The sequence below is a fragment of the Pygocentrus nattereri genome, chromosome 1 (genome assembly GCF_015220715.1).
Source record: "Pygocentrus nattereri isolate fPygNat1 chromosome 1, fPygNat1.pri, whole genome shotgun sequence".
Taxonomy (NCBI): Eukaryota; Metazoa; Chordata; class Actinopteri; order Characiformes; family Serrasalmidae; genus Pygocentrus; species Pygocentrus nattereri.
Window position 1 is genome coordinate 49311108 of NC_051211.1, and position 27057 is coordinate 49338164.

The 27057-nt window shown below is 41.2% G+C and overlaps 1 protein-coding gene across 2 annotated transcripts; it reads right to left on the reverse strand.

Annotated features, from left to right (window-relative positions):
• Nucleotides 1-26548, reverse strand: lmf2b (lipase maturation factor 2b). 2 transcript variants are annotated; one of them, XM_017698918.2, is made up of 15 exons: nt 26289-26548; nt 19027-19280; nt 15909-15937; nt 15317-15510; nt 12565-12746; nt 12184-12313; nt 11585-11617; nt 10180-10314; nt 9191-9296; nt 8996-9092; nt 8049-8231; nt 5655-5823; nt 3894-4005; nt 2082-2190; nt 1-889 (listed from the first exon to the last, which is right to left on the reverse strand). In XM_017698918.2, exons 1-15 carry the CDS (start codon nt 26380-26382, stop codon nt 554-556), a joined length of 2163 nt encoding a protein of 720 aa, XP_017554407.1. In that variant the 5' UTR covers nt 26383-26548; the 3' UTR covers nt 1-553. The 2 variants fall into 2 exon arrangements, with proteins under 2 accessions (XP_017554407.1, XP_017554408.1); XM_017698919.2 differs by lacking the exon at nt 11585-11617 and having other exon boundaries at nt 26289-26547.
• Between the last annotated feature and the right edge of the window lie 509 nt (nt 26549-27057).

The following is a 27057-nucleotide window of genomic DNA, read 5'->3' on the forward strand; positions in this document are numbered from 1 at the left end:
TTATGAAATAATATGTATTATGATAGTCAACCGTTTACACCATGAGACAAAAGTGCACATCAACATTCATTTAAGGGACACTGGATCAACAAGATCTTAGTAGACATGGAAAAGTGCCATTACAAAGACAACTGATTTCAAACCGTTTCTGCAGCTACTCGTGATTGGTCAGATAAACAGGCTTAGCAGGACATCCTCTAATCTCTGAATCATTACAGAGGAGAATAATAATAATAATAATAATAAACATTATATGAAACATTTTCCAAATATGACCATCAGTCAAATGTCCCGGCACATCCAATCACTCTGGAACAGGTTTCAACATCATGAAGGAATGTAGTGGTTCGGACACGTGGCGTATGATGTAATGCTGCAGTCTGTGGTGGGTAGACCAAAAAATACTTTGCTGATGACAGAAGGTGTTTTAAATGAATGCATGGAATTGGACGGCAAACTCTGGATTGAACATTAGTGAAGCAAATACACGAAACCCGCCCTCCTGCCTTCTTTTGTTCCTGAGAAAGACGATGGTGAAATGGGGCAGTTGAGCTCACTTCCTCTTGCGTGGCGGGCTTCTGTCCGAGTCCTGCTTCCTCTCTTCAGAGTTGTCCTTCTTCCCTCCCCGATTGGGAGGCGCTCGGCTTTTCTCGGAGCCTTCGTGAGCCTCTCTGGGTTTCTTATTCCTGTGCTCAGACGTGGATTTCGGCTTCGGGCCTTTGGGGTGGCGGGGCCGAGAGAACAGGGCTTTTAGGAGGAGGATGGAGGCCACAGTGGCAAACAGAGTTAAGAGGACCAAGGGCCCGGAAAGGCCCCTCACGTGTCCCCGTAAGAGACCCAAGGCCTGGGATACAGGTGTGTCTGGGCTGGACTGGACTGGATATTTCTCCTGGATAGAGACAGACAAAGAATACATCCAATACATACTCAGCAACATGTACTGGAGACATGGTCATATGTGGGGGGAAAGTCTGAATAACCCTGGCTAAATTGTTATCTTGAAGTTAAACACACTTAAATACAAAGAAAAAAAACTGCACACTGAGTTTAACATACTGGCATAAAAAAACAACATGCAAAATGTGCCATAACTTTTGCACAGGACACGATTGATCAAATACATTAAATTCAGCATATAGAGAGTAATAGTGCAATAAGAATCTTCCCTGCAGAGGAACATAATTTCACTTAAAGGCTCAAAAAACATTTATTTTAACCAGGGGGGCCTAAATGTTTGGCTTATTATGTCTTATATACAGTAAACAATAATAACACAGTACAAGATGATAACTAAAGTCTGCTGTACACCAGGGGAGCCAGGCTATGGCAGATAAAACATGACTACACACAAAGTGTCACAGTGACCGTGCCAATAAACATCAAGCTCATTTTACACTCTACTTGTACATATTTAATGTAATAAAACATTCATCACAATTTATAAGTTTCTCATGTATGATATCAGCTCCTCACCCCTTCACAAACACTGCAATCGACCTACAAGATAAGGTATAAAAAAAGACTAGGCTAACGTTAGCTGAGGTAACAGGACACTAGCACTTGTCAATGTAAAACAGCAGTTCTCAACCTTTTTTAGTCTAAGGCCCCCTTTGTGGATACTAAGTACAACTGTTCACCCCCCTCATGCAACACAACCCCCGGTTGAATACTGCAGTACAGTTTATTACCATTATACCACCCAACCCCAATCACCTATATGCACCTCAGTCCTTTCCAGCGGTCTCTCGTTTGCTATATTTTGTAGACTTTGTGTAAATCTTGCACATATATTTCAATTTTAGTTTTGCGACATTTTTACATACCAAATTTTAGGGAGTTAAAAACACTACATAGTTCTGTATGTGACGATTCCTTTTTTTGTATTATTTATAGCTGTGTTGCACCGTTTCACACAAAATCCTACTTTACAACCTTTGGCTCTGAAATGAAATTTATATTTAGAGCCAAAACTAATAACGTATATTATTAGCACTGCAGAATTGAGAGATTAATGCATTACCTAGTTATAACATCTCAGTCAGATAATGTTGACACTGTGGTCTATCACAAGCTTAGGTTACCTTCAGTCCAGCATCACTCAGCAGTACATTGAGTGCAGGGTCACCCAAGTGCACGGTGGGAAAGAACTCCCTCACATACTGCCTTTTCCACCAGGCCTGCGGATGGGTCCTGCCACACAACACAGTTACAGGAACGTCTGAGTATCACAAACCAATACACGGATCATAAAATCCTCTCGGCTCCTCTCTCAGGCTTTCGGCCTCTTGCTCTGAGAGTTTGTCCTTCCCAGTCTGGGTTTGTCTGGAAGTCTAAATTCTGTCGTAAAAAGCACTAAACGCACAAATTAGACGCCTGAATTGAATGACTGACTTCCAAAGTAGACAGCATCCCACACTTAATGTCGCTCTTTTACAGAATGTCTCATCTTTCTGACATGAGCGTGAGCATTTGTCAGTGTTAACCAACCAACTCCTCCACTTCTGTGGTCCAGTGTCACTGTCAATTACGTCTGAATATATCAGGCCTCCAATCACTCTGGAGCTGGACTGGAAGAGTGACTCATTTCTCCTCTCGCCCTATCAGATCATCCATGCCGTCAAACGCTTCCAATCGAGATCCTGATCGGGAAATTCACTTACGTCCGTCTATACAGGGGGTTCATACACCTTTTCCAAGGTCAAATGAAAAGCACTTTTCAGGCACTTTCAAGGTTCATTTTCAAGCTTTTCCAGCACCTTACAACTGTAGTAAATTACATATCTATACAAATACATACTCAAAATAATTAATTCACTATCACTTTAAAGGGATTGTGTTGCGTTATAAACAACCAAACTTGTCATCTGCTTGTAAATGGACTTTCCTTGCTATCTAAACTTGTCAGGATAATACAACTACCCCCAAAAACTCAACAAATACCTTCACTTCCAATTAATTCTTTACTGAAAATGTCCAAAATAACATTCACTGGGTCCAGGGAGAGCAGTTTTCATTTAAGGCTACGACTCATTTTATTCCTCCATCTGATAACCAAACTTCAGTCAGAGAGCTATTTGCTGTGAATGACAGACATTTCCAAGCACTTTATCCAAAATTCCAGCACTTTTCAAACCTGGAAAATACATTCAAATGTAAACATTTTAAAGGATTTCAAGCATGCGTAAGAACCCGGTCTATAATTGTTGCAAATCTGGGGGTTAAAGGGGAATTCCACCGATTTCTAAATTTCTGCATTACTCAACTGTCAATATGCAAAAGGAATCCAGTGTTTTGATGCAAAATGAATCACTTGCAGAGACTTTGTCTTTACATTGGTGGTGACAGGAATCCGGAGTCACAATGTCTACAACGCAAAAGTAGCCATTTTATTTACGATCCAAAATAACCACTTTTTTATATTTTTAAAGAGGTTTTATATGTTGATATTGATAAAATAGTGATGAGATAAAGGTTTCTATCATCTAACGATCAGTTTCAAATGTCAAAACTATTATAAAAACAATGTCATCAGGCAGCGCATTTAAAATGTACATTTCATCCACTAAGTTTCTGTGAGGGAGCTTTTAAAGATGGATGTCTCTTTCTTACCCCCACCACTGACCAAGTTTGACTTGCTAAGTTTCTCCAGAATGGAGCATTTCACACCAAACCACTCTGAACACCTTTATTTACCACAATGATTTAATAGTATGCTGACATCTTGCAAAATTGGTGGAATGTCACCAGTCTATCTTTGGCAGAGCTGGAGCAGACCATCTTCTGTATCCTTTTTGTTGAGCTAAAGGAAGCAGCTTCAAAAAGCTGAAGTCTCACATGAAAACAACAGGTCATTATTCAGGATCAAGAAAACGCTGGCTGTGTGTTCAACTCACCCATCCTCGGTGGTCCTGGTGAAGTGGTAGTGATAGACTTTGGCTCTAACGAAAGCTGGTGGAGTTTGGCTGAAGGGGTACTGAGCTTCATCCACCTGCAGCAAACTCACCACTACAGGAGAGCAGAGACAGACAGAAACAGCTCAATAAGCCCCATCCAACCGATAAAGAAGAAAACAGGCTGTTAACCTGGCTATGCATTCAGCAGCTGGACAAGAGCAAGGTTAGGTTTCAGGATTCAGTGCATCAGGGTATGGATGGATAGTGCGTCAATCAGGGCTTTTCCTGTCTCTGAAAAAATGCATTTAAATAACGGTACAAAAAAAAAAGAAGAAAATAATAATAATAAATTCTTCTTATTATTTAAAAAACAATAAAAACAGAACGTTGAAAATTCATCATCTGAAATGTTTAACTGCTTTTGTTCACATTACATATATTGCTTGGTCTAAATTCTGAATCAAAAATACGACCACATACAAGAAGAAGAAAACATTTACTGGCGGTTTTACTGGTTTTTATTTATTAACTTGCCACCTTTCCTATTTTTTTGATTCTAGCACATTTACTCATTTAATTTCCATTTTTTGTCACCATTTATATAATTCTGAGTGTCTGCCTGGCCTACAGCCAGTCGTTCTGGGATGAGAGGACCGTATTATGCTGCGTTTGGCTCGAAAGCGAGAAGTTGGAGCTTTGGGGTTTTTTTTCTGTGCATCAAGCCACAAAATGGGAAAAACCCTGTAGGCCTCCATGAAAGCATATTGCAATCAACAAGCTAGCCAGTTGATGTCTGATGAGTTAAAAAGTGAGCACTAAAATTATAAAAGTTAACTTAACGGTCAATGTTACAGTTTAATTAACTACCATGTGTGTTTGTTAGAACAGCGGTTCTTTATTACTGTTCACTGTGTGAGCCATGTTGGTTTGATATCATGTGCTGACCTGAGTTGAGGACACCATCCAAAATTTGATCAGGAATTTCCAGCAGAGCGGGTGTTTTATTTCATTCAGGTGGGACATTGAGTTACCAGCTTCTGTCAAACGCAGCATTCATCTGGAGCCTTTTTTCCCTACCACTTCATTATTGAAATTCAGCCTTAGTATGAAATTAATTGTACTACACTGTGCTTAACATCACTGTAATGTTCCTCTATTCCATCAAATGTTCTGTTTTCTAACATGTAGCCTAACCATTACATTTACAAATGTTGACATTAACTTAGGCAAGTTAAGTACAGCCCTTTCCCACCATCAGCAGGAGTAGAAAACGAGTAACTTGACCATTTTTGTTTCGTTTGCTTTGCCCACTGTGACTTTCGTGGCATGTTTATCTCTCTTTGCCCCCAACACTAAAGTTCTGTCGGTGCCACAAATCATTTCTTCATATAATACAATGAAAAGACTGAAGCTGCACTGCCCCCATGTGTAGTGTGTGCATTGAAATCTGTAGGAATTCACACAAATATTATCACCACAGTGTTTTACAAAGTAAAAAGACAATAGATGCAAATCTTTGCAGCCCTACATGAAATCTCAAATGTCACCATGACTAGATTCCAGTATCTTAGTAGGAGTGAAAAACATACTGAATCACAAATGTGACTGGACAAATTCCATGGTAGAACATAAATAATTTGACCAATAAATGACCACAATGCTGAATACAAATAAATAACATCCCAAAAGAGATGCAGCCTCGTCACCTTCAGAGTGATGCTTTATACTTATTTTATTAAAACGGCCTGTATAACTGCTCACCGTCCGGCTTGCCCTCCAGCAGACGCTGCATTAGGCCTGTAAACCAGTGGTTCTGGTCGTGCTCCCCTACAGCAGCCTCCCACAGCAGCCAGTCTAGCCGAGGCTGGTGAGGCCCCACCACCGGAGGACATTCACTCAAACTGTCCGGCTTGTACATGAGGTTCAGTTCCTGAAATGGGACAGGAACACGGAGAGTCTGTGTCAGCGAAAAGAGCTCGGGCACATGCTGTTTCCTGACAGACACAGCACACAATGTAGCGGCTGTGGTATCACAGATTACACATGAATAACCCTGAGCTGAGAGAGGAAATCAAGGGGAAAAGCTGCACTGGCCAAATATGTTAAAGAGCAGTTTAACAGAGGAACACAGCCGTTTTAAATACTGCTATTTTTTTTCTACCTGCACTGAGGGCTCAAGGAAAAGTGCTATACACATGTTTGTCCTAGCCTTGGGTCGATGACCAATATTAAAGAATATCGCAAAAAGTTTAACTAAGAACTGTTACAAGTCATCATCCTTTCATTCTCTTTGATATATCATTACTTTAGCTTTGCCTTTATGTAACCATTCCTTTCATTTTGTACATTCTAATCCAAAGAACTGCTTCATTCAAAAATATATACAGTAGAAAAGGCTGCTTTTGATTGGCTTTAAAAACAAAAACTTCACCATCTACATACAGACACACATACTGGCATACAGACAGTCATATGCAAAAGTTTGGGCCCGCCTTGTCGAATAACATTTTGTTGACTTTAATACACATTTACTGTCTATCTGCTGAAATTAACACATTGGTAAAAAATAAAAACACAAAATGTGGCCTGCGCAAATGTTCTGACAGTGTTACGCTGGGGAAAATTCAAATCAAACAAAAACCTCATGGAAACTCAGGACATGAGATCTGCTCTCTGGTACAAAATAAAATGGCTGAGGTTTTCAAGAAGAAGGGTGTCAACATTACAGTTGGGCAATATTTTGGTTTCCTTGTTAACAGTATTACATGCTGTCTGTGCAGAATGCAGTTATCATTATCATCATAAACTCAAATTATATTCCCATCAATGAAAACGTAAGCTGAGGGGCCAAGCTTTAACCTAATTCAGATCACAGTCATGTTGCTTTTCATGACAAATCGGCAAATTTGTCTAAATGATCATTTGTACTCATGTGTCACTTATTTGAGGCCGATTCACGTGCATCGCTGCAAACTGAATTTGTACAGGGAATGCAGCCATAACCGATTTATGAAAGACTTATTACAGCAGTTTCACAGCCATTTTTATACACCTGCACACTTCATTTCACTCCAGGTAAAACGACATTTACCACTATTGAATTTAGTGTTGCAGGATCATTTCTTCAGTTAGACACATCAATACAGAAGCGCCTAAATCTGAATTATTTGATCCGACTGCAGTTATTTTTTCCCCACCCACAGATGATACTCTTCACAATGATTATGTCCCCATTAGTAACCGAGTTTCATCCACAGGTCAAATTCATGTAAATAACAAATGTCTTACTGAGACTTAAGTTTTACCAAAAAAGAGGAGCTGAAACTTCTGATTGGGTGCTTTAACGCCTTTAGGGGGCGTCAGTGAGTAATGTTTGAGCTTTACTAGGTGTAAGCTGGGAGCTACCAAGTATAGGAAGCAAGACAGCTAATCAGCCACTTGAAGCGAGTACTTTCATATTTGCAAACAATGAAGAAAAACGAGCCCTCGTTAAAACGTTAAACCACAAGACTTTTTAAAGCAATGAATCGTCTGCTAAAACTTCAGGATCGTGATGGTCGTAGAATACTTCAAAGCCTTGCTTGGCGACCAGGGTGGTGCTCAACAAAGCTGGATTTCTCAGTTAGCCAGATAACTTAAGCCCAAAGATGAGGAGTGTCCAATGGGAATGTCCCTCAGACCTTTTCCTATTGGACAGGCTTGACTTTGGGCTTAATTTATCTAGCTAAACTGAGAAATCCTGCTTTGTGGAAGCCCCCCCGACCCCCTCCCCATCTCATTAGAGCAGGTTTTCTTTACGTGATCCGTGTTTATGCTAAAATGATTAATTTCGTCTCACTGGAATGACACTTTAGCTCCTTTATGTATAAATGACTGTTTGAAATGACTATAAATAATTATACAGATAATAACATATTCATGTTGATGGATAAGCCCTTGTGGACCTCACTGACGAACAGTTTGCCTTTGTTTTGATGGCCCCAGGTCTCATCTATGCAGTGTTGCAGATGCTTTCATGAATATTTAAAGTCACGTCCACCCAAACCAGCATTAGAATTCAAGCGCACAGAATGATTGCTGCTACGGTTCTACTGTGCATTAGGCTTCATTTGGCTCGTTTCATCAACGTTAGGTAGACAAGCTGAAAACTCTCACCGTCCATGTCTTCTTATCCGCACTGCCTTCAAGGACGATTTCAGGCCGTCCTGCAGGAGGGACCATTCTGTGCTGAATGCCATACGCACTGACCAGCTGATACTTCTCCACAGCACCGTAGGCCTTCCTCACCTCGGGTAAAATTTTACCACCAGACATACCCGCCATGGCAGTGTAGGGAACCTTGAGGTGAACACAAGCAAATTAGAGTGAAGGATTAAACTGTGGAAGCACAGGAGCCCGAATCATCTCCTTTTCAGCCTTACAAGCAACCAAGCCTTAAACCACTGGCCGTTTCCTATTAGTGTGTATGAATCTGAAAACCTCTGAAGACCCCAGTCTGATCTCATACAGTCCTATGTAAAGGTTTGGGTGCTCCTTGTGAAACGAGACATTCTGCTGAATTTCTAAGTGAAAATAAGCAAACCCGTTCTCTTAAGAGAACAGTTCCACATTTTTATTACATTAAAATTCAGAAAATAAACAAATTTTTTTTGTTAAACAATAAAAAAAGGTAAACGCCATTGAAAAGTGATGCTCAAACTTCTTCAAATGACTATAGTGGCCTCAAAAGTGTCAAACATTTTATGAAAACAAGGTTGTTTCAATTTGAGGGCATAATATTAATTCATTGAAAATCCATAGTTCTAGTAAATCCCCCCCCCCCCCCCCCATAAAAATAATCCTGTATCATTTCCTTTGTTACATTTCGCTACTAAAATAATAACAGATTAAAAAAAAAAAAAAAAACCACATTTGTTAGGACATCCCTCTGGCGGACCAACTTAGGCTCACGGACCCCACTTTGTGCAGCCTGATAGATTTGTTTTGTCCAAAACAAGCCGATCATCAAAAACGAGAGCACCAATCTTCTGTATCAGTAACTTTCAGAGTGAAAAAAAACACACAAACATGGAAATTACCCACCGCTTTCAGTTTATACTTACAAGACTGAGGGCGAACACAGCTGCAGCCGCAGCAGTGAAGATGGCCCACTGAATGAGACTCGAGAGCTTGTTCAGGACGCCTCGAGCACATACACACCTGAGGTTTGCAGATAATGTGAAAACATTTTGGCAAAAGTTCATGTAAAAAACACAAAAAAAAAACAAAACATTACAAAATAAAAACACCGATCTTACTTCAGCAAAGCAGCCACTACTTCCCAAGTCAGAGAAAGCACGCCCACCCAAATGGTTGGATCCTGGATTTGTTTGACAAACTCCTCAAAGCTCTTACGAGTGAAGGCTGTCAGAAAGAAACAGCAGTTGACGGTCAGCAAATGTATTAATGAAGCAATAAATATTTTGCAAGCTTGGATCACACCTTCAACAAACGGCAGTAGAACGAAGCATGACTAAGAGAGAACAGTAAGAACTTGAACAGGTGTGCTTGGGTGGCTTGTGCTTAAGGCTAGAAGGCCAGAACCACCCCTGAATATCTGAAGGACTGTGTGAGTGAGGAAGGGTGGTGGTGAAATCTTCATCACAGGAAAGAGAAGGTGGAACAAGTACAGTGCAGGAAGTTGGATAGGAAGGAGGAAGAATTTCAAGTGTTGATATTATTGCCATCACAATTATTTCTACATTCTAACTGACTTCCTTTGACACAGTGCGACCTAAAGTCCTAAAACTCGCCACTGAAGAGAAAAGCTGTAGCAGCACAGAACAAAACATTCACAGGACAAAAGGTCAATTTGTCAATTCAGCAATTCATTTTCCTTTTTAATTTGCCAGAAAAATGCAGTTTTGAAAATGTTTGTTTCATAATTAAACAGCACCTCCTAATTTCACCTTTTGTGAAGGTAAATACTATATTACTACAGTAAAATACGCTCCGCTCGGTTCCGCCACGGCTTAAAACTTGAGTAGTAGTGCGTGTTATACACACACACACACACACACACACACACACAATATTGCAGTCACCCCAAAAACTCTGCAAACCCCAGTCTGACGGTATGAGATGCCCAGTCTTCATGATCTGTTAAAGTTGTGCAGTGAACTCAAGGCTTAAAAACTTTTAAACTTATTTTTTCCACATTAACTTTGAACACATTCTAAAGCTAAGGCTACAAATGACTCCGCCCAGACTCAGTTCTGCATCCCTGCATTTAATAATTGCAACTCACTTGTTTTGGATGTTACCACCTTCTTCTCCCAGTTGATCTCCAGTTTGAAGAGCTTTATGGCACTGAATAAAACAAGGAGGTAGACAGCCAGCTTCACCAGGAAAGACAGACACGAGAGCAAAAACTGGCTCCAAGCTGGAAAAAAAGATGAAGGCACAGAGACAGAAAAAGGACCATCAGAGTACAGAAGATGATCAAAATTCTTGAAATCGTAACTGCAGTCATATGCAAATGTTTGAGAACCGCTGGTCAAATAACGTTTTATTAATTTTTCTCAGTGAAAGTAAGTTAATCAGGTCTCCAAAGAGAACGCACTTAAATATTGTATTTTTCTGCAAGTATATATAAATATAAAAAATAAAACAAAATATAAAATGTGTCATAACGTTTGCACTTTTTATGCCCCCAATCCATTACATCTAGCACATAAACAGTAAGTGTGCAGTAAAATGTGCGGAAAAGTGTTTTCTGTAGAGGATGCGATATTTTACACTTATTTTCAATTAGAAAATCAAGAATGCATGTCATTTGAATGGGGCACCTAAACTTGAGCATGTAGCTGTATTTTGAGGCAAGTTTACTTATATGGAACATACACAAAGGCAACCCCAACGGCTGTCATTTAAACAGAAGCAAAGTAATCACATCCCTGAACAATGAAAGAATGAAATAAGACAAATTAGAAATATAAATACTGTTTGTGCAAATCTAGACAGAAAACGCTTAAATTTTAAAAAGGCATAGAGGGAAAAAAAAAAAAAAAAAAAAAAAAAAAAGGGTCTTCAGCCTGGACCTCAAAGATGAATCACGCAATGACCCGTCACCACAAGTAGGCGTGTTGAGTACATATTCCTACCCAAAGGCACAAGTCTGATCCAAAATGACTACACTTAGGGGCTGGTTTACTAAGAGAGGCGCTAATTACCGGCTGTCTAATGACACTTTGAGCTGATGGGGGCAGCCACTTCAGCAGGTTATCTACTAATGGTGCTGATGTACTTTGTTTTGAGACATGAGCTTGAGTTCTGTGTTGGGTGCATTTGGAAACCATGTGATATTATTTGGCAACCGTGTGATTTTGAGCCTAACTTTTCCGACTACGTGCACTACACAGAAGCCACAAGCAACAAAGTAAAGCAGCATTAGAAAAAGTAGGGATTACAAAATAAATAAGGTTCTAATAATATGTGCGTTCGGAAAAGAAAATAATCAAATCATTAATTAGAGAAAACCTGCTTCTTGACTTCTCGACTGTGCTGTACAATATACTGATCAGGCATCCTTGCCCATTTTATTAAAATCTCCAGCAGCACTGCTGTGTCTGATCCACTCTCACCAGCACACCACACACTACCACCTCAGTGTTACTGCAGTGCTGAGAATGATCCACCACCCAAAATAGTACCTGTTCTGTGACGGTCCCTGGGGGTCCTGACCACTGAAGAACAGGGTAAAAGGGGGTAACAAAGTATCAGAGAAACAGATGGACTACAGTCTGTAACTGTAGAACTACAAAGTGCAGCTATACAGTAAGTGGAGCTGATAAAATGGACAGTGAGCATAGAAACAATGTCATGGCTGATCGGTGTATACCCAAAGATTCAGTCTAACAGTATTTATTTACTATTTATTCGTTAGTTTTTTTTCTAAAACTATTGTTTTTCTTTATTTTTGTCAGCAAATTAAGAATATTGTGACTTGGCAGGCATTTATAAGGCATCTCTACCATTAATATAAAAGGCGTTTGAAAAACTTTTCTCTTTGAGCACAAACAACTGCAGCCAAGTTGGTGCCAAAATAAGCTTTTCTCAGCACACAGACAGTATTTACCATCAGTCTTAATAAATCAGCATGGGTGCCTCATTATAATAATCTCCTCTCTATTTATTTTACGCCATGACGGCCACTTTTTACAGCCAACATGGAGTTTACGAAGGTACAAAATGTTAGTAAAGCTGTCCTTTATAGTCAAATACACTTTGCTGTGAAAGAGGAGTTTGTTACTTTTTGTCTTGGTCTTTTTCTTCTGAGAGCTGAAGTGATCATTGTCCAGGAGAGAGAAGCTCAGTGTGATGGTCAGCAGGTGCAACAGGCTAAAACCACCCAGGAGGATGAAGCACAGCTGGTGAAACACCTGGTTTAAAAAAATAAATAAATAAATACCAAACAAATGCTGAGGTTCCATTTTAATGACTGCCATTCATTCTAGTCACTGCAGCAGTAACGAGAGTTAATCCATCACAGAGCCAGTCAACGGCACACGGCACTCAAACAATGAATGAACTAATTGCCATTCACTTCCATTTGCATTCTTGCCTTTTCTCGATAAGGCACGTAATTACGCCTCGTTCATCACTCATTCACGGGGAGGAGTGACCGACTCACCTGGATATAAAAAGCGCCGATCCTCAAGCCGCGCACAGGAGCGAAGAACATCAGCAGGGGAACCGTAATCTCAGCAGACAGTATGTAAACTGCACCAAGCTTGGACAGCCAATCAGGGAGCTGGTGGGCGTACCAGGCCAAAGGGGTGGGGCTGGCTTGGGTCTCAAAATGCCGACTCAGCGCTGCAAAAATGATTCGTAGACAGTTTGTGAGAACTTTTTCACCTGGCCTCAACGCGGGCAGAGATAAAGGACCCAGAAGGCTATTCTGGGCCTTTCACCGACCTGTCAATGATTGAATATCATGGTCCCGAGGCGCCCCTGCCTGGGGATGAGCATTTTTGCCATTCAAACATTCACAGTAGTATTTCAATATGCCAATGAAAATGTGTTTCGTATCGCTATGGATAAAAGCTACAACATGCAAGGTTTGAAGTTCCATACTAATAGTTTATGCCCTCTTTTTAATAAATAAAATAGCTTGAAGTAATACGTAAAAGTTTTAAAACATCTCTCGCTACCCAGTACATACAGTCTATGTATGGAAACCAAGCTGCTAAAAACAGCCTGCTGTGAATTTGTTGTTTCTGTGACGACAAGAGAACCGACTCATTTACATAAGCACCTACAGCAGTTTAGCGCCGCTCATTCAGACTGTAGCTATAAAGAGTGTTTCAGCTCTTTTTGGAATGAGGCCCAATACAGGGTAGCCAATCAAAACGCTCATTTACATAGCAGTCTTAAATGTGCTGCAACAAAAACAGCCTGTTTAATTCTAAGGGACAAAGAAAGGCTATAAAATAGTCATGTAAAAATGATTTATGACCATTTTGGTATATAAACCGATACCAAATCACAAGGCGAAAAAATAAAAGTGTGGCATGTGAGGCGTTTAACATTTGTTTACCGCATACAGTCATTATATAGAGGTAATCTATACCTGCTGGTTAGTTTTAATCTTTGTGCTTTGGATACATGTGATCTAACACACTACCAGATGACCTACCAACTGATGCATCTACAAATGGATCATCTTTGTGCTCGAAATATTTCCATACAGGGGGCAGCAGGGCATTAACCTCTGTTCACACATTTTATCCATCATTTTTAAAAACCACTATCGTTAATTTAAGATACCTGCATTTCTCAGTTACAAATGAACATGTATTTCACCCCAGGACCTAATATTCATGAATAATTTAGCTGAAAGTGGCGCAAGTGAAATTGTTATGCTACAGATGGTAACCAAGACACTGAGGGGCTAGTCCTAAATGTCTCTTATAGGTCTGGTAAAAATGCAAACAATATAAGACTCAAATATAATAAGATTAAAGCTAAAATAAGCCTAGCTTTACAATCTAAATACATAAACATCTTCAGCAAAGATGCATTTGATTAGAGAGAAGAAGCCTTGTCAAATCTGGCAACATATTTTTGACCGAATTAGAAAAAGGAAATCAGCAACATTTGACACATTTTCACAACATCCACAGTATGTTGATAAATATGTGCAGAAAACTTCCAAAAACACATCTGCACGTTGGAGGATAAGGACTTCTCATTGTTAAACTAACCCCACCATGAGGAGGCTGTACTTTAGCCTGGCTAGTTCTCACTGTGAGCTATTTAAAGGTTTCAGAACCAAGTGATCAGAACATCCCCCCGCATCAGACTCTACCTCGCTCTCCCCTACAGGTCCACACAGAGGTCTCCGTTTAACTTGATGCGAGACACAATAGCAGACGTCCACAAATTCTTTGCGGTCTTACTCTGTCAAAAGTTAAAAATTTACAAGATAAAACTCTTTCTCTCGTTTTTCTTCATCCCAAACTACTCGCCCTGTTTGATAACTCAAGTAACACAGTTTGGATGTGTGTATGGACCATTCTACCTAATAATATATAAACTATATAAATATAGAAATTCTAATAATAGAATATACAAAAAATGATTTTAACTACGCCTGTACTTTTTAGGAGAAGGAGGCTACATCCCTGTCCCTCATGGCCGCATGGAGGGCAGTTAGATACCACTGTTTTGAAGTAAATGTGTCCCAAAGTCAGAAAATTACCGTGGAACGTTAAGAATGGTCACTAATGAAATACATCAGTAATTAAGTAAACGTTGTGTTCTTAATTAGCTGATTATTAGAATCAGGTGTGCTAAGAAAAGGAGAAACACCAACTATAGCTGTGTCCCAATTCAGGGGCTGCGTCCTTCGGAGGCTGCATTTGAAGGCCGACCGAGTCACAGCGGTGCGACTAGACGGTCCCATTTCGAAGACTCCTTCATGTTTGGCTAAAAAATGTGTCCTTTTCCATCGGCAATGAAGGATCCAACGGGTGCACCCTTCGCCACACAACATATCCCAAGGTTCACTTCATGCCGGTAAGGATTCGAGAACATGGCAGCGTCAGCAGAGGAGCGAACGGCGACTGAAGACATTTTTAAATTTAAGTATTGGGTTTAAACCGAGTCGAATAGCTGCAACGAGGCAAATGGGGAAAAAAAAGTCAAGGTGCATTTCATGATGCAACGGTAAGGGCGGGAACAGCGGTGCTATGACACAAACATCCGCCATAGAGCAGATTGTCTCGTTTTGGCTCAGCCTTCGTGGGTCTACTCAGCCTTTGAAGGACAAGCCTTCATAGACTGCATTGTTCAAAGGAGCAGCCCCTGAATTGAGACACAGCTTATGCAGAGCAGAGGTGCTCCAGAACCAAGGGTGCAAAGTTTAGACCACAAAAACAAACCTGTGAGGTCCCACCAGGAGGGGTCACCGCTGGCTAGCTTGCTCACTCCTGTACAAAGCACAAGCCTGAAGAACAGCCAGCGGGTCAACCAAAAGGTCACAGGGTCATGGTGGCTGGAAGCGGAGATTCTTCGCAGCAAGGCACACGGGGCTACCAAGGCGGCCAGAAGCCCCGCCTCCAACAGCAGGTTGTCCCTGAGAGACGAGGAGCAGAACAGAGGAGGGACAAACAATCAGTTTTCTCTCAGCCGTGACGGGTGAAAGTAAAAAACTGGCCTGAAACCTAAACATCAAAAGCAGGTCAGGCCTGTTATTTTGGTAACCCTGGAAATCTGACTGATGAACAAACAACGTAATGACGCCATTTTACGAGCACTTAGAGCTCTAGGGACGCGCAAGCACAGGCAAGTTTTTCATGTCTGTTACTCTCGCGCACAGCCTCAAACTGCTGCAGCTGTTGATCATTTTCCTTGCAAATGTACTTCAATGGATTTCAAAAGGATTAGTAAGATTACAACTGGTATCTAAACCATGGCTGGTGGACAGACCACAGGTGCACAGGAGCCATCCAAATACAAAGCTACAGGACTTACCACTCAGCGTGAAGGAAGTCTCCCCCAACCTACACAAAAACAGCACAAACATTTAATCAGTCAACAGCATCGCTGGAGCTACACTTCACCAAGATCACTGCCGCACACAATACCCCCCATTTGAATACCGTTAGTCTCACTGCTTTGCATATTTTATGATACACAACAGCAAAACCAGACGGCTTACGACTCAAACTATAAAACCAAGCAACACGTTCAAGGTACTCCATTTTTTATCCTCTTAACCTGCCCAAATTCTAAGGCATATTATTCAGTAAAACCTAAATTTTGTGTTTTTTTGGTAAAAGTTCCCCTCAAATTAACAGAAGTAGTGTTTCACGATCATAAACATATTGCTAAATGCTTACAATTTACTGCTAAATGCCAAAACTTAGATGTTTTGTATTTCTTTATAAAAAAAATCATTTTTACAGAGCAGATCACTGAAGAGACGCCATCTGAGATCCAGTTTGCAGCCCAGATTTGTGGGAAAAATGGGTCGACTTTCAGTAGAAATAAAAACTGAGTTCAGCTGCTTTTATTCTAAAGCTTTAAAACTACATTACCCACCTATTTGACTGGAAAGAAGACTCTCTCATAGGACACCCACCTTTTGAATGAATCTTATAAAACATGAAGGTTATGAAGTAAAGAATATGAAGAAGTGCGTCTTGGAACCACCGGTGGTCCCAAGGAAGTTAACTGGGATTTCAAGCTGTGAACAGCATCATCCGTCTATGCTATTTATTACCTAGATACAGAAAACGGCAAAAATGTTGTGGAAATGAAGAGAAATGGGTTACTTTGGTTCTATATTCATAAAAAAATGGGAGTCCAGATGAAAAGATGAGCATGAGAGCAAAGCACAGAATGCCAGCTTTTATTCCTGCCTACATATCATAAACAATACAGCAACTTAAAGCAAAATAAAGTTGTTTAAAGTTGGCATTTAGCCCCAAACTCTAATGCAAGACCTGCCTCAAGTCTACAACTCCATGACATTTCCAGACTCTTGATAAGTTCATTTGATATGCTCTGCCAGGCCTTTAGGGTGCTTGTTTTGGGGATGCTCTTATTTAAATTTTCTTCTTTAACGGGTGAAATGCTCAGTTGGGTTATGTACTGCATTATGTACTTCTGCCCAATGAGGCATTTGTGTGGACATGGGAATTCATTCTACTGGTAACAGCAGCTTTTACATTGTCAATGAAGAGCAGTGAGCCAGTACCACCAGTAGCAGAAGCAGCTCTGCACGCCCAAGCCATGACACTGCATCCTGCAACCTTCACAGATGAAGAGCTGTGCTTAGGATAGTTGGCAGACCCTCCCCATCACTTCCATGAAAGATTCATCTTTACCTCATCAGTCCTTAAAACTTTGCTCCTGAACTCTTCTGGCTCACCTTTGTGCTTCTCTGTGAACTCCAGCCTTCTGTTCTTGGTGCTGAGGAGAGATCTTGTATTGTAGCTTCTGTATTACTGACACTTTCTTCTAAAACACGGAGCGCGGTCACATTCACTGTAATCTGATCATATTATCCGATTTCTACAGTAATCTGATTATTCAAATGGTCACACTCCGATCTAGAAATCAGACTAAAAAATCCAAAACAGGCCATGTTTACACAGCAGGTTACCCAGCAGGTTACCCAGCGGCCCAAATCTGATTCTCACCAATCCGATTTTTTCCCGCATACGCAAAAGAACAACGCTTCACACATCCTGCTTGTCTAGAGGTAAACAGTCATGACAGCCAGCAAACACCAGTCACTCCCAGAGGGTTCAGTTTCGTCTTCGCCAGCATCACAGGAGTGTTTATGAAGTTTCGATGGTGGACCGCTGGGCTCATCACTCACAATGTGTTGAAGTTCACTGTGAAAATGGCAAGTTACTCGGTCACTTATTTGGTTCGGGTCCTCGGATTCTTTCAACTTTTTTTTTTTTGGACACTGCAGCCTCGGCCTCCTCGGGCCGTTTCGCTCAAAATCTCTTCAAACACGGAGCGGCTGTGACGAGTCTTAATTTTTTGGTACAGAAACATCAGCCTTAATGTTTCGAGTCGCAGCAGCGCGAAATTATGACGAATGCCGAGTTAGATTGGTGTAATTGGTTCCCATTATCAGATTACTCAACTGCATGTAAATGTGTTGATTGGATTACTGACAAAATCCGACTTTCTGCAGTTATCGGATTATTGAGTGCACGTAAACGCACTCACTGACACTTTCACCTCTGCACTCTGTAGACTGTTATTTCTCTGGATGTTGTTTTTGGGGTTTTCTTCACAGCTCTAACAGTATTCCTATCATATCCTGCTGTGGTCTTCCTGGAATGTCCTGCTAGCTGCAAATTGTTTTTTGTAATTAAACTATTCCATACTGTTGTTTTTGGAATGCCGAGCTGTTTTCCTATGGATTTGCTTCAGTCTCAAGGCCAAAGTCGTTTGCCTGTCCATCAGTCGGTTCATCTTATTTCTTACTTTCACGTCAAACACAAGAGCCCTAATGCAAACTCCACTGACTACAACAGTCCCTACACATGCACAACAACGGCTAAGTAACCAGAATCACCCGACGTTCATTTGTCCCAACGCTTCACACAACAAATCACAAAACAGTGTGATTTATGCTCTGAAATGAATGTGGACTCTCTGCTTTTTAGTCTCGTCTTTTGATCTGGAATACATCTGATGAATGTAGGACAAAAATAACCCATTTCCCAGTGATTTTACTTCTGAGTATATTAAAGTACAACACTTGAAACTGCATTATTTCAGTTCCTTTTCACTATAATAGTTGTATCAGTATAAAAGTGTGGACAGTAATGATTCAGTTCAGTATTAGACTTTGACTTCTGTACAGCTGAAGTTGCATGAATTAGACCAGACCAGCTTCTAAGCCCCGGTAATGACGTAAGGTGAACTGCAAAGGTGATGATTTTCACTGCAGGGCTGCTCATCACAGAGAGACAGACACACAGAGAGAGAGACAGACAGACACACAGAGAGAGAGACAGACAGACACACAGAGAGAGAGACAGACAGACACACAGAGAGAGAGACAGACAGACACACAGAGAGAGAGACAGACAGACACACAGAGAGACAGAGAGAGACTCACAGTGTACAGGGAGAGGTAAAGGGCCCAGAGGCAGAGGTAAACCAGGCTGTCTCTGAGCGCTCCCAGCAGTACAGCTCCCAGGCTCAGTAGCACCCCCAGCAGACATATGATTTCCAGGGCCTGCTGGGGCCCGAGGCCCAGGGTTGGCCCCAGCCACAGGAGGGACGGGGAGGCCTGCAGTTGCTCCAGCAGAGGACGCTGCACACCGGCCACCTGGAGATGCACAGGCACTAAGCCTTCATCCCCAAAAAGACCTGCAACAGACACCACAGCTTTATGTAGACTCAACACAGAACGTACAAACTCGACAATTTCAGCTGTTAACTGAAGACACTGGGCAGGCCTGCAGAACGTATTTAATCATTATCCTGCGATACTGTCATCACAGAAAGCTGTAATACACAAATGAGTCTTTAATAAATCATAGATTGAAAAGTTTTGTTCTGTTAACAGCAAAATGTAAATTATTATGGATGCATCAACAAGGGAAGCTGTGGGCGGATTTAATTCCAAATGATGCCAAAATCCAATTTTCCATATACCTGTCAAAGTCAATACATAAACATTTATAAAATGTAGAAATAAACGTTTTGCTCTTCCCAAGTACAATAAACATGGATAAAAAGGATCACAATTTACGGTTCGGAAGCTCACAATGAGACGCGATTAAATAATGTGGATAAAATTAAAACTTGTTATTAAATGAAAAGTCGCACTCTTTGAAAATTAAATTCTGGTACAAAAGGACTAACAGTCCTGTGTGTATACGTCATTCTGTAGTCGGTGTCATATTCAGAAAATATCAGAAAAATATTTTACATTTTCAAAAATGTTGCTATCGCGCCGCACGATAAACAGAACAGTTTCCAAGCCTGACGCGTTTTCTCCTACATTTTTTCCACTGAATGTTACTGGATCATTTGAATTAGGACTGAAAGATTAATCGCTTTTATATCGGAATTGCAAATTAAGAGAGCTGCATTATCAACACTTGTCTTGAGTTCAAAATGAGTAAAGTTACCCTAATAACATCGAGCTTGTGAGCTGCCTGTAGATGAGTTAGACCAATCAGAAGCGACCAAACCGCATGTTTTGTGACATCACAACCACAACTTACTGGCAGTTTGGCACACTACTTTCAGGGTTCAAGCCTGAAGCTAGAAAATGTGGATATTCTGGTCATCTTGGCCAAAAAACCTGGCCTGGACCTTAATTTCGCAACGTTAGTCAGAAAAAAAAACAACTAGGTTTTTCCCTAATTGTTCATCCCTGTTCTGAATGATGAGATTGTTAAGGTTGAGCTAAATACGCACAGTGGACAACAGAAAAAGAAACCATTCTTCCACACGTCCGGCAGCCGAGCGCCACGGCAGTAGAGAGTCTTTTATGGGGTGTGTGTTCTCCGCGGCCTGGTAACGGCGCAGGAACAGTGAACACTGTGCCAAGGCCAAACGTGTGAGTCACGGCATTTTCATTCAGCTCTTTCTCTCTCTGACCTACTCTCTCTGGCACAGGATCTTGCTTTGCCTTAAGCTCCTCCACCCAAGAAAGAGGAACGCATAATCAGAGCGGCTTTAAGGCCTCGAAAGAACGACGCTCTGAAATGGAGAACTCCATTAACACGTCTCACTACTTGACTGCAGCTGTGCCAACGTCCCTCCCCACAGCAGCCTTGCACTCATATTATTAGCACTTAAAGAACACCGACCTGCATGTTTCCTTACAAACACAGCAAATTCGGTGTTACTGGATTTAGCGCAGCACAGTGAGGCCGATGAGTTTGGGGAAAACGTCTAATTGGAGTGATAATGTGACGGTGAATTTAATTGCGATTATTAATAATTTAAGGCCCACTGGCCAAAGGCATAAAACGTTTTTACTGAATTTGTCTCTTACATTTTTACCTAAACATGCGTGGGTACGAAAGTGAACAAAATCCACATTTTAAAATAAATGAAGAACTTCCGTGTTCAAAAGTTGCAAAGTTTACATTTGATTTACATTTTAAAATGTATCATTTAAGCATTTAACTTAATAAAAATGCTTAAGATGTTTTGTGCAAAGGGTCACAGGCCTGGCTTTCAGCCAAGACAGACAGCACATTCACTCTTTTTAGGCCTGAACAGTCGACACGCTGTGGTAGAAGACCAGTTTGTCATGTAGGGTCGTGTTATCATGTTCACATCTCACAAGATATGGTTGCTTTAAAATGAATACAACACTGCTGATAATGTTTGAATGAATTACACCCATTCAAAAAATGATAAATCCTTCAACGCTACAACACAATGTGTGAAATACTGAATAAAAATCACGTTTTGAAAACATTTTTTCTAAATTTGTCCTGCGACGGACTGGCGACCTGTCCAGGGTGTATCCTGCCTTCCGCCCGATGACCGCTGGGATAGGCTCCAGCACCCCCTCACGACCCTACCGGAGTAGCGGCTTAGAATATTGCATGTTTTAAAGCTCACATAAAAGCTCAAAAAACTCATTGGGATGCACATCATGCATCATGAGATAGCTTCAAGTATCGTGATGCCATATTACTGCCATATCGCCCAACCTTATTCGAGAAACACATTACAGCCAACTTTGCTTCATCCTTAAAAACAGACCAAGACTTACTTTGACAAAAAGCTCATGCTTTCTGAACATAATCACTTAATTCTGATCATTTTTACATTCCTAAATCAATGCAGTTGATTAGCCATCTACCCCCCTAAAGCACATACACAGCACACACCGGTCTGGCCCAATTGGTCCACAATGGTCAGATCAGTCCAAACCGAGTCACTGATCTGCGTCAGGCCCAATCCTCATCTTGAAACGCAAACTAAACCCCTCGCATCGTTTTCTCCTCACCAACTACCCGCCAAACGTAAAACCGCATAAAGCAACCAGACAGGAAAGGCAGCCTCACCAACGTACGAGTGAGGCACTACAAATCTGGGTCACTGTATCATCCTTGAGCTTGCTGATGACAAACCAGCCTCAGGCAACTACAGCGCAGTTACGCAAACCACAGGTCACTTATATTTTCTTGGGTGTAGGAGAATCGCATATAAGTACATACACATCCTCGTATGTACAACCAGGAGCGGGCGATACACAAAAAATGACGGTGCAAATTCAAGACATTTTCACTTTAAACTGGTCTACTATAATTAGCTGGACTTTCCTTTGAGGCTCTACATGTGACAATACATCATTTTCTGCAATCTGACTCCTCTGACTTTCAAACTACCGTTTCAGGATTTACAGCAGGGGCGTCAAACTCAGCCACTAAAAGGGCCATATTAAAAAATCCCAGCAAATCCGAGGGCCAGCTGCGTTTCTGTTATTTCGCCATGACCCCAACTGGCCATTGTTTATTCAAAATATGCCAAAACTACAACAGCAAAAATTAAAGGCACTGAATATTTGAATGATTCAAAAATAAGTTTGAAATAAAAACGTCTGTTTTATGTAAAACAAGTTTACACCAGTTACAGATCAGTTACACACTCTCTAATCGTCCCCAGGAGGAAGGTTTTAAGCCTTCCGCTGGCGCTGCTTTTCGTTTGCATACTGAACCCGCATCTTATTTCTCTCTGTTGTGTTAATTACAGTCACCGTGTTGTTATATTATGTTACGGTGCTACAGAAATAATTTTCCTTAGGCAATTTTTTTTATCTGGAGTCATTCCCACACAGTCACTGTGCCGCCTGGTTTATTCAAGTAAAAGTACAACTCCGTTAGGGCTGGGCAATATGACGATATACATTATTATCATGATAAGCTGTCACAACTCAGTACAGTATGCTTTTCTGAAAATATCTGATCATCAGTACCAAAAAATAATAAACACTAATAATAAATCGCAATATTATATCTTACCATATCGTCAAGCTCTAAACTTGATTTACAGGTTACCACAAAAAGCACAGAAAAACTTCAGTTCTGAATGTACAGCTAATTTTCATATTTTCTTTTAATATGGAGAACAGCCAGGTTTTACTGTCAGCAGAAAAAAATGTAAGTGCATTCCATTGCTAACAGGGTTAACAGTGAAAAAGCAATGATGGCTGAACATTGTCCTAAATGTATCCAGTAATATAACCATCAGTACCACTGATTAATAACTGATCGCATTGATTTATCAGTCTACTCAGGCTTTAGCAGAGCTCAGTAACACAGATTAATAACTGGTCATCACACTGATTTATCAGTCTACTCAGGCTTTAGCAGAGCTCAGTAACACTGAGATTAATAACTGATCTTCACATTGATTTATCAGTCTACTCAGGCTTTAGCAGAGCTCAGTAACACTGAGATTAATAACTGATCATTACATTGATTTATCAGTCTACTCAGGCTTTAGCAGAGCTCAGTAACACTGAGATTAATAACTGATCATCACATTGATTTATCAGTCTACTCAGGCTTTAGCAGAGCTCAGTAACACTGAGATTAATAACTGATCGTATTGATTTATCAGTCTACTCAGGCTTTAGCAGAGCCCAGTAACACTGATTAATAACTGATCGTATTGATTTATCAGTCTACTCAGGCTTTAGCAGAGCTCAGTAACACTGATTAATAACTGATCGTATTGATTTATCAGTCTACTCAGGCTTTAGCAGAGCTCAGTAACACGGAGATTAATAACTGATCGTATTGATTTATCAGTCTACTCAGGCTTTAGCAGAGCTCAGTAACACGGAGATTAATAACTGATCGTATTGATTTATCAGTCTACTCAGGCTTTAGCAGAGCTCAGTAACACGGAGATTAATAACTGATCGTATTGATTTATCAGTCTACTCAGGCTTTAGCAGAGCTCAGTAACACTGAGATTAATAACTGATCGTATTGATTTATCAGTCTACTCAGGCTTTAGCAGAGCTCAGTCACACTGAGATTAATAACTGATCATCACATTGATTTATCAGTCTACTCAGGCTTTAGCAGAGCTCAGTAACACGGAGATTAATAACTGGTCATCACATTGATTTATCAGTCTACTCAGGCTTTAGCAGAGCTCAGTAACACTGAGATTAATAACTGATCATCACATTGATTTATCAGTCTACTCAGGCTTTAGCAGAGCTCAGTAACACTGAGATTAATAACTGATCATCACATTGATTTATCAGTCTACTCAGGCTTTAGCAGAGCTCAGTAACACTGAGATTAATAACTGATCGTATTGATTTATCAGTCTACTCAGGCTTTAGCAGAGCTCAGTAACACTGAGAATAATAACTGATCGTATTGATTTATCAGTCTACTCAGGGTTTAGGAGGAACTTGTTTGTGAAGAACGTGTGCGTTAATTGAGGCCCCCTTCTGGAACTCATCTAACGGGCACCTTCACTTCACTGTAAAAAGAAATTTGGGGGTTAAACTTAAAAGCGTAGTTACCAAGTTCCCTTAAAATTCTGCTTTAATTCAAATTCAAAAAGTAAGTTAACAGAACAAGAGTCTGGGTTTTATGCTCTGCCAACTTAATGGTTTTTTTTAAATTATTTTAACCAGTAAGTGTTCTACACTCTTAAAAAGGTTCTTCAGTGTTTCTTTACTAAAGACAGCAGTTCTGCAGATTAACGGAGAATGTGCTGTACATGGTTCTATATAGACAAGCCTGACATTGTAAGAACAGCAGAACCCTTGGGTGCTATAGAGAACCATATCCAACACTGTCAGTCTGAAGCCCCATTTAGACACGCAAACGTTTCATTAAATGTTTACGGTTCTATATAGAACCACTGGGCCTCATTCACCAATATCTTGCTAGGTTTTTCTTTAAATGTGTTCTTGACAAAGATCCCCGAGAAAAAGTCTGCATGAGATTCATGACGTGTTCTTCAACCGCAGAACCGTTCACATCATTGTGCTCGAGTGTGTGGATTCTGTTCTTTCCCCAAGAACAAATCCCAAGGAAGAAAACGCTGGTGAGCGTCAGAATCTGCTGAAGAACGGCGCAACTGGGTTTTCAGAAGAAATTTCCTCTGAAGAACGGCTGGTGAAGGAGGCCAAGCGTCTTTACTAGAGAACTCTCGGAAAAACCATCCAAGAGTGCAAAAGCATTCCCACTGTTTCCTGAAGACCTGCCTTTACTAAGTGTAACTCAGACTAAACACACAGTTAATGTCTAATCTCGGTACTTGTATTCGGTCACAACTCAGCCCTGGTTGCTAACTGAATGATGAAGTCCCCACATCTGCCTGTAATTACAGCTCAGTGGAGGAGCGTCTGATGACAAACGTGGACACGGAGAGTGATGACGGGTCACTATTGCGCTGGAGGGAGAGATGCTGAGCTGAAGTTTCACACTGAACTCCCCTCGTTCGCTGAAGGACACAGACCGGGCTTCAGCTTCACCACTACCGCTTTCGATCAGAGGGAATGCGGTTTGCAAAGAGAGGCTTCCCGTTCCACCTTAAAAACAGTGCGTCCATCTTAAACAGTACATTCTGGCACCTGCGGCGAGAATTTAACAACTGCACCGTTTAAGGTGGAACTGGAAATTTCGAACTAAAAGACGCCAGAATGTATATGCTTCACCATTTAAGGTGGAACGGTGAAATTCTAACAGGAAGGCACAACCATGCAACTGTTGCACCATTTAAGGTGGAACTGGAAGTGGCCAAGTAGAAGACGCCAGAATGTATGGTTCACTATTTAAGGTGGAACGGCGAAATTCTAACACGAAGGCACAAGTAACAATGTAGTTAAGCATTTAAGGCGGAACTGGGAAAATTCGAACAAGAAGGCGCCAGAACGTAACCGCTAACCGCTGCACCATTTAAGGTGGGACGGGGAAATTCGAACAAGTCGCTGGCGAATAGGAAGCCAACTTCAGCCTCGCTCTTGCAAAACTAGTCGAGCTAGTTAAGCAGTTCAGCCACCGCTCTCAGCCTAACAGGGCCGATTCCGCTCCGAGTAGCCAACCGCATGTGAAACGTGCCGAGTGTTTGGCTGCCAGGCGGCAGCTCGAGCGCAGGGAGCGTAACTGCCACGAGGAGCGTAACGCAAACTACAAACTTCAGCGACTTTTCCTCAAACGCTCAGGTCCCCACCAGCCGCCCACCGGCCCAGCCGGCTGAACGAGCCGCGCGGGGTCACCTTAACGCCCAGCGCTCTGTCTGAAACGCACACGAAGAGCGAGAGAAGTTGGATGCGAACTTTTCCAGCCGGACCCCGTCTTACTGCTCCGTGAGCGCCGCGCCCAAACTGCACTACCGCCCTCAGAAACGAGGAGAAGCAGCACTTCCTACCTGGCACTTGGATGTAGATGGATGCAAAGGCGAATAAATACACGATGGACAAGCTCCACAGAAAGATCTGTGCCGGGACTCGGACTCCCCCCATTTTCCCTCTAGGCTACTGTAGAAAAAGCTCGCTGACAGTTTCCCCTCCAAGGCGCAGGATCCACTGCGTGAGCGGGAGTTTGAGCTCTGAGGAGGAAAAACGAGGCCAGTGGGAAGAGCAGAGTGGGCGGGGCTTATTCTGCACATGGAGCACATGCGCCTGCATAGCAGTAACGGCAGCAGCAACGTAACGCTTTCAAGCTTAAAAGCCACCCTTTTAATACTTTTTGATTGCCCAATTAAACCGAGTGAGAGTTTATAATAAACTTGATCATAATAATAGCCACCTTTTATACACATAAGATTAAATTATCCAAAAAAATACCTTCACATGTGACCTTTGTGCACACCGATCTGTCATCATTAGTGAATATGCCTGCTGAAAACACTAATTTTGTAAGCCCACTGCTGTGTTAAAAGTTCTGTTTTATCCAACTCTCAAATAGTATTCTTTTTTCTTTTTCTCCTTTTCCCTCTAAAATTCAGTTTGCTATATCACTATACATAAACATATATGAGCGTTAATGCGTGCTTCTGTTATTATATAAACAGTAATTCGCAGTTTACAGAAATAAGAAATAAAAAAATCCGTTACTTTCTAAGCGGAGTCGTTCAGATGGCTGACTCGTGAACGATTCATTCGTTGGAACCGACTCGTCGAGGCCAACCGGATCAA

Coding starts and splice junctions, on each gene's coding strand:
- lmf2b (XM_017698918.2), bottom strand. CDS start 26,382: ATGGGGGGAGTCCGAGTCCCGGCACAGATCTTTCTGTGGAGCTTGTCC. Junction 12,314..12,564: donor TCGGCGCTTTTTATATCCAG/GTGAGTCGGTCA, acceptor TTTTTAAACCAG/GTGTTTCACCAGCTGTGCTT. Junction 9,093..9,190: donor GTAGTGGCTGCTTTGCTGAA/GTAAGATCGGTG, acceptor TGCAAACCTCAG/GTGTGTATGTGCTCGAGGCG.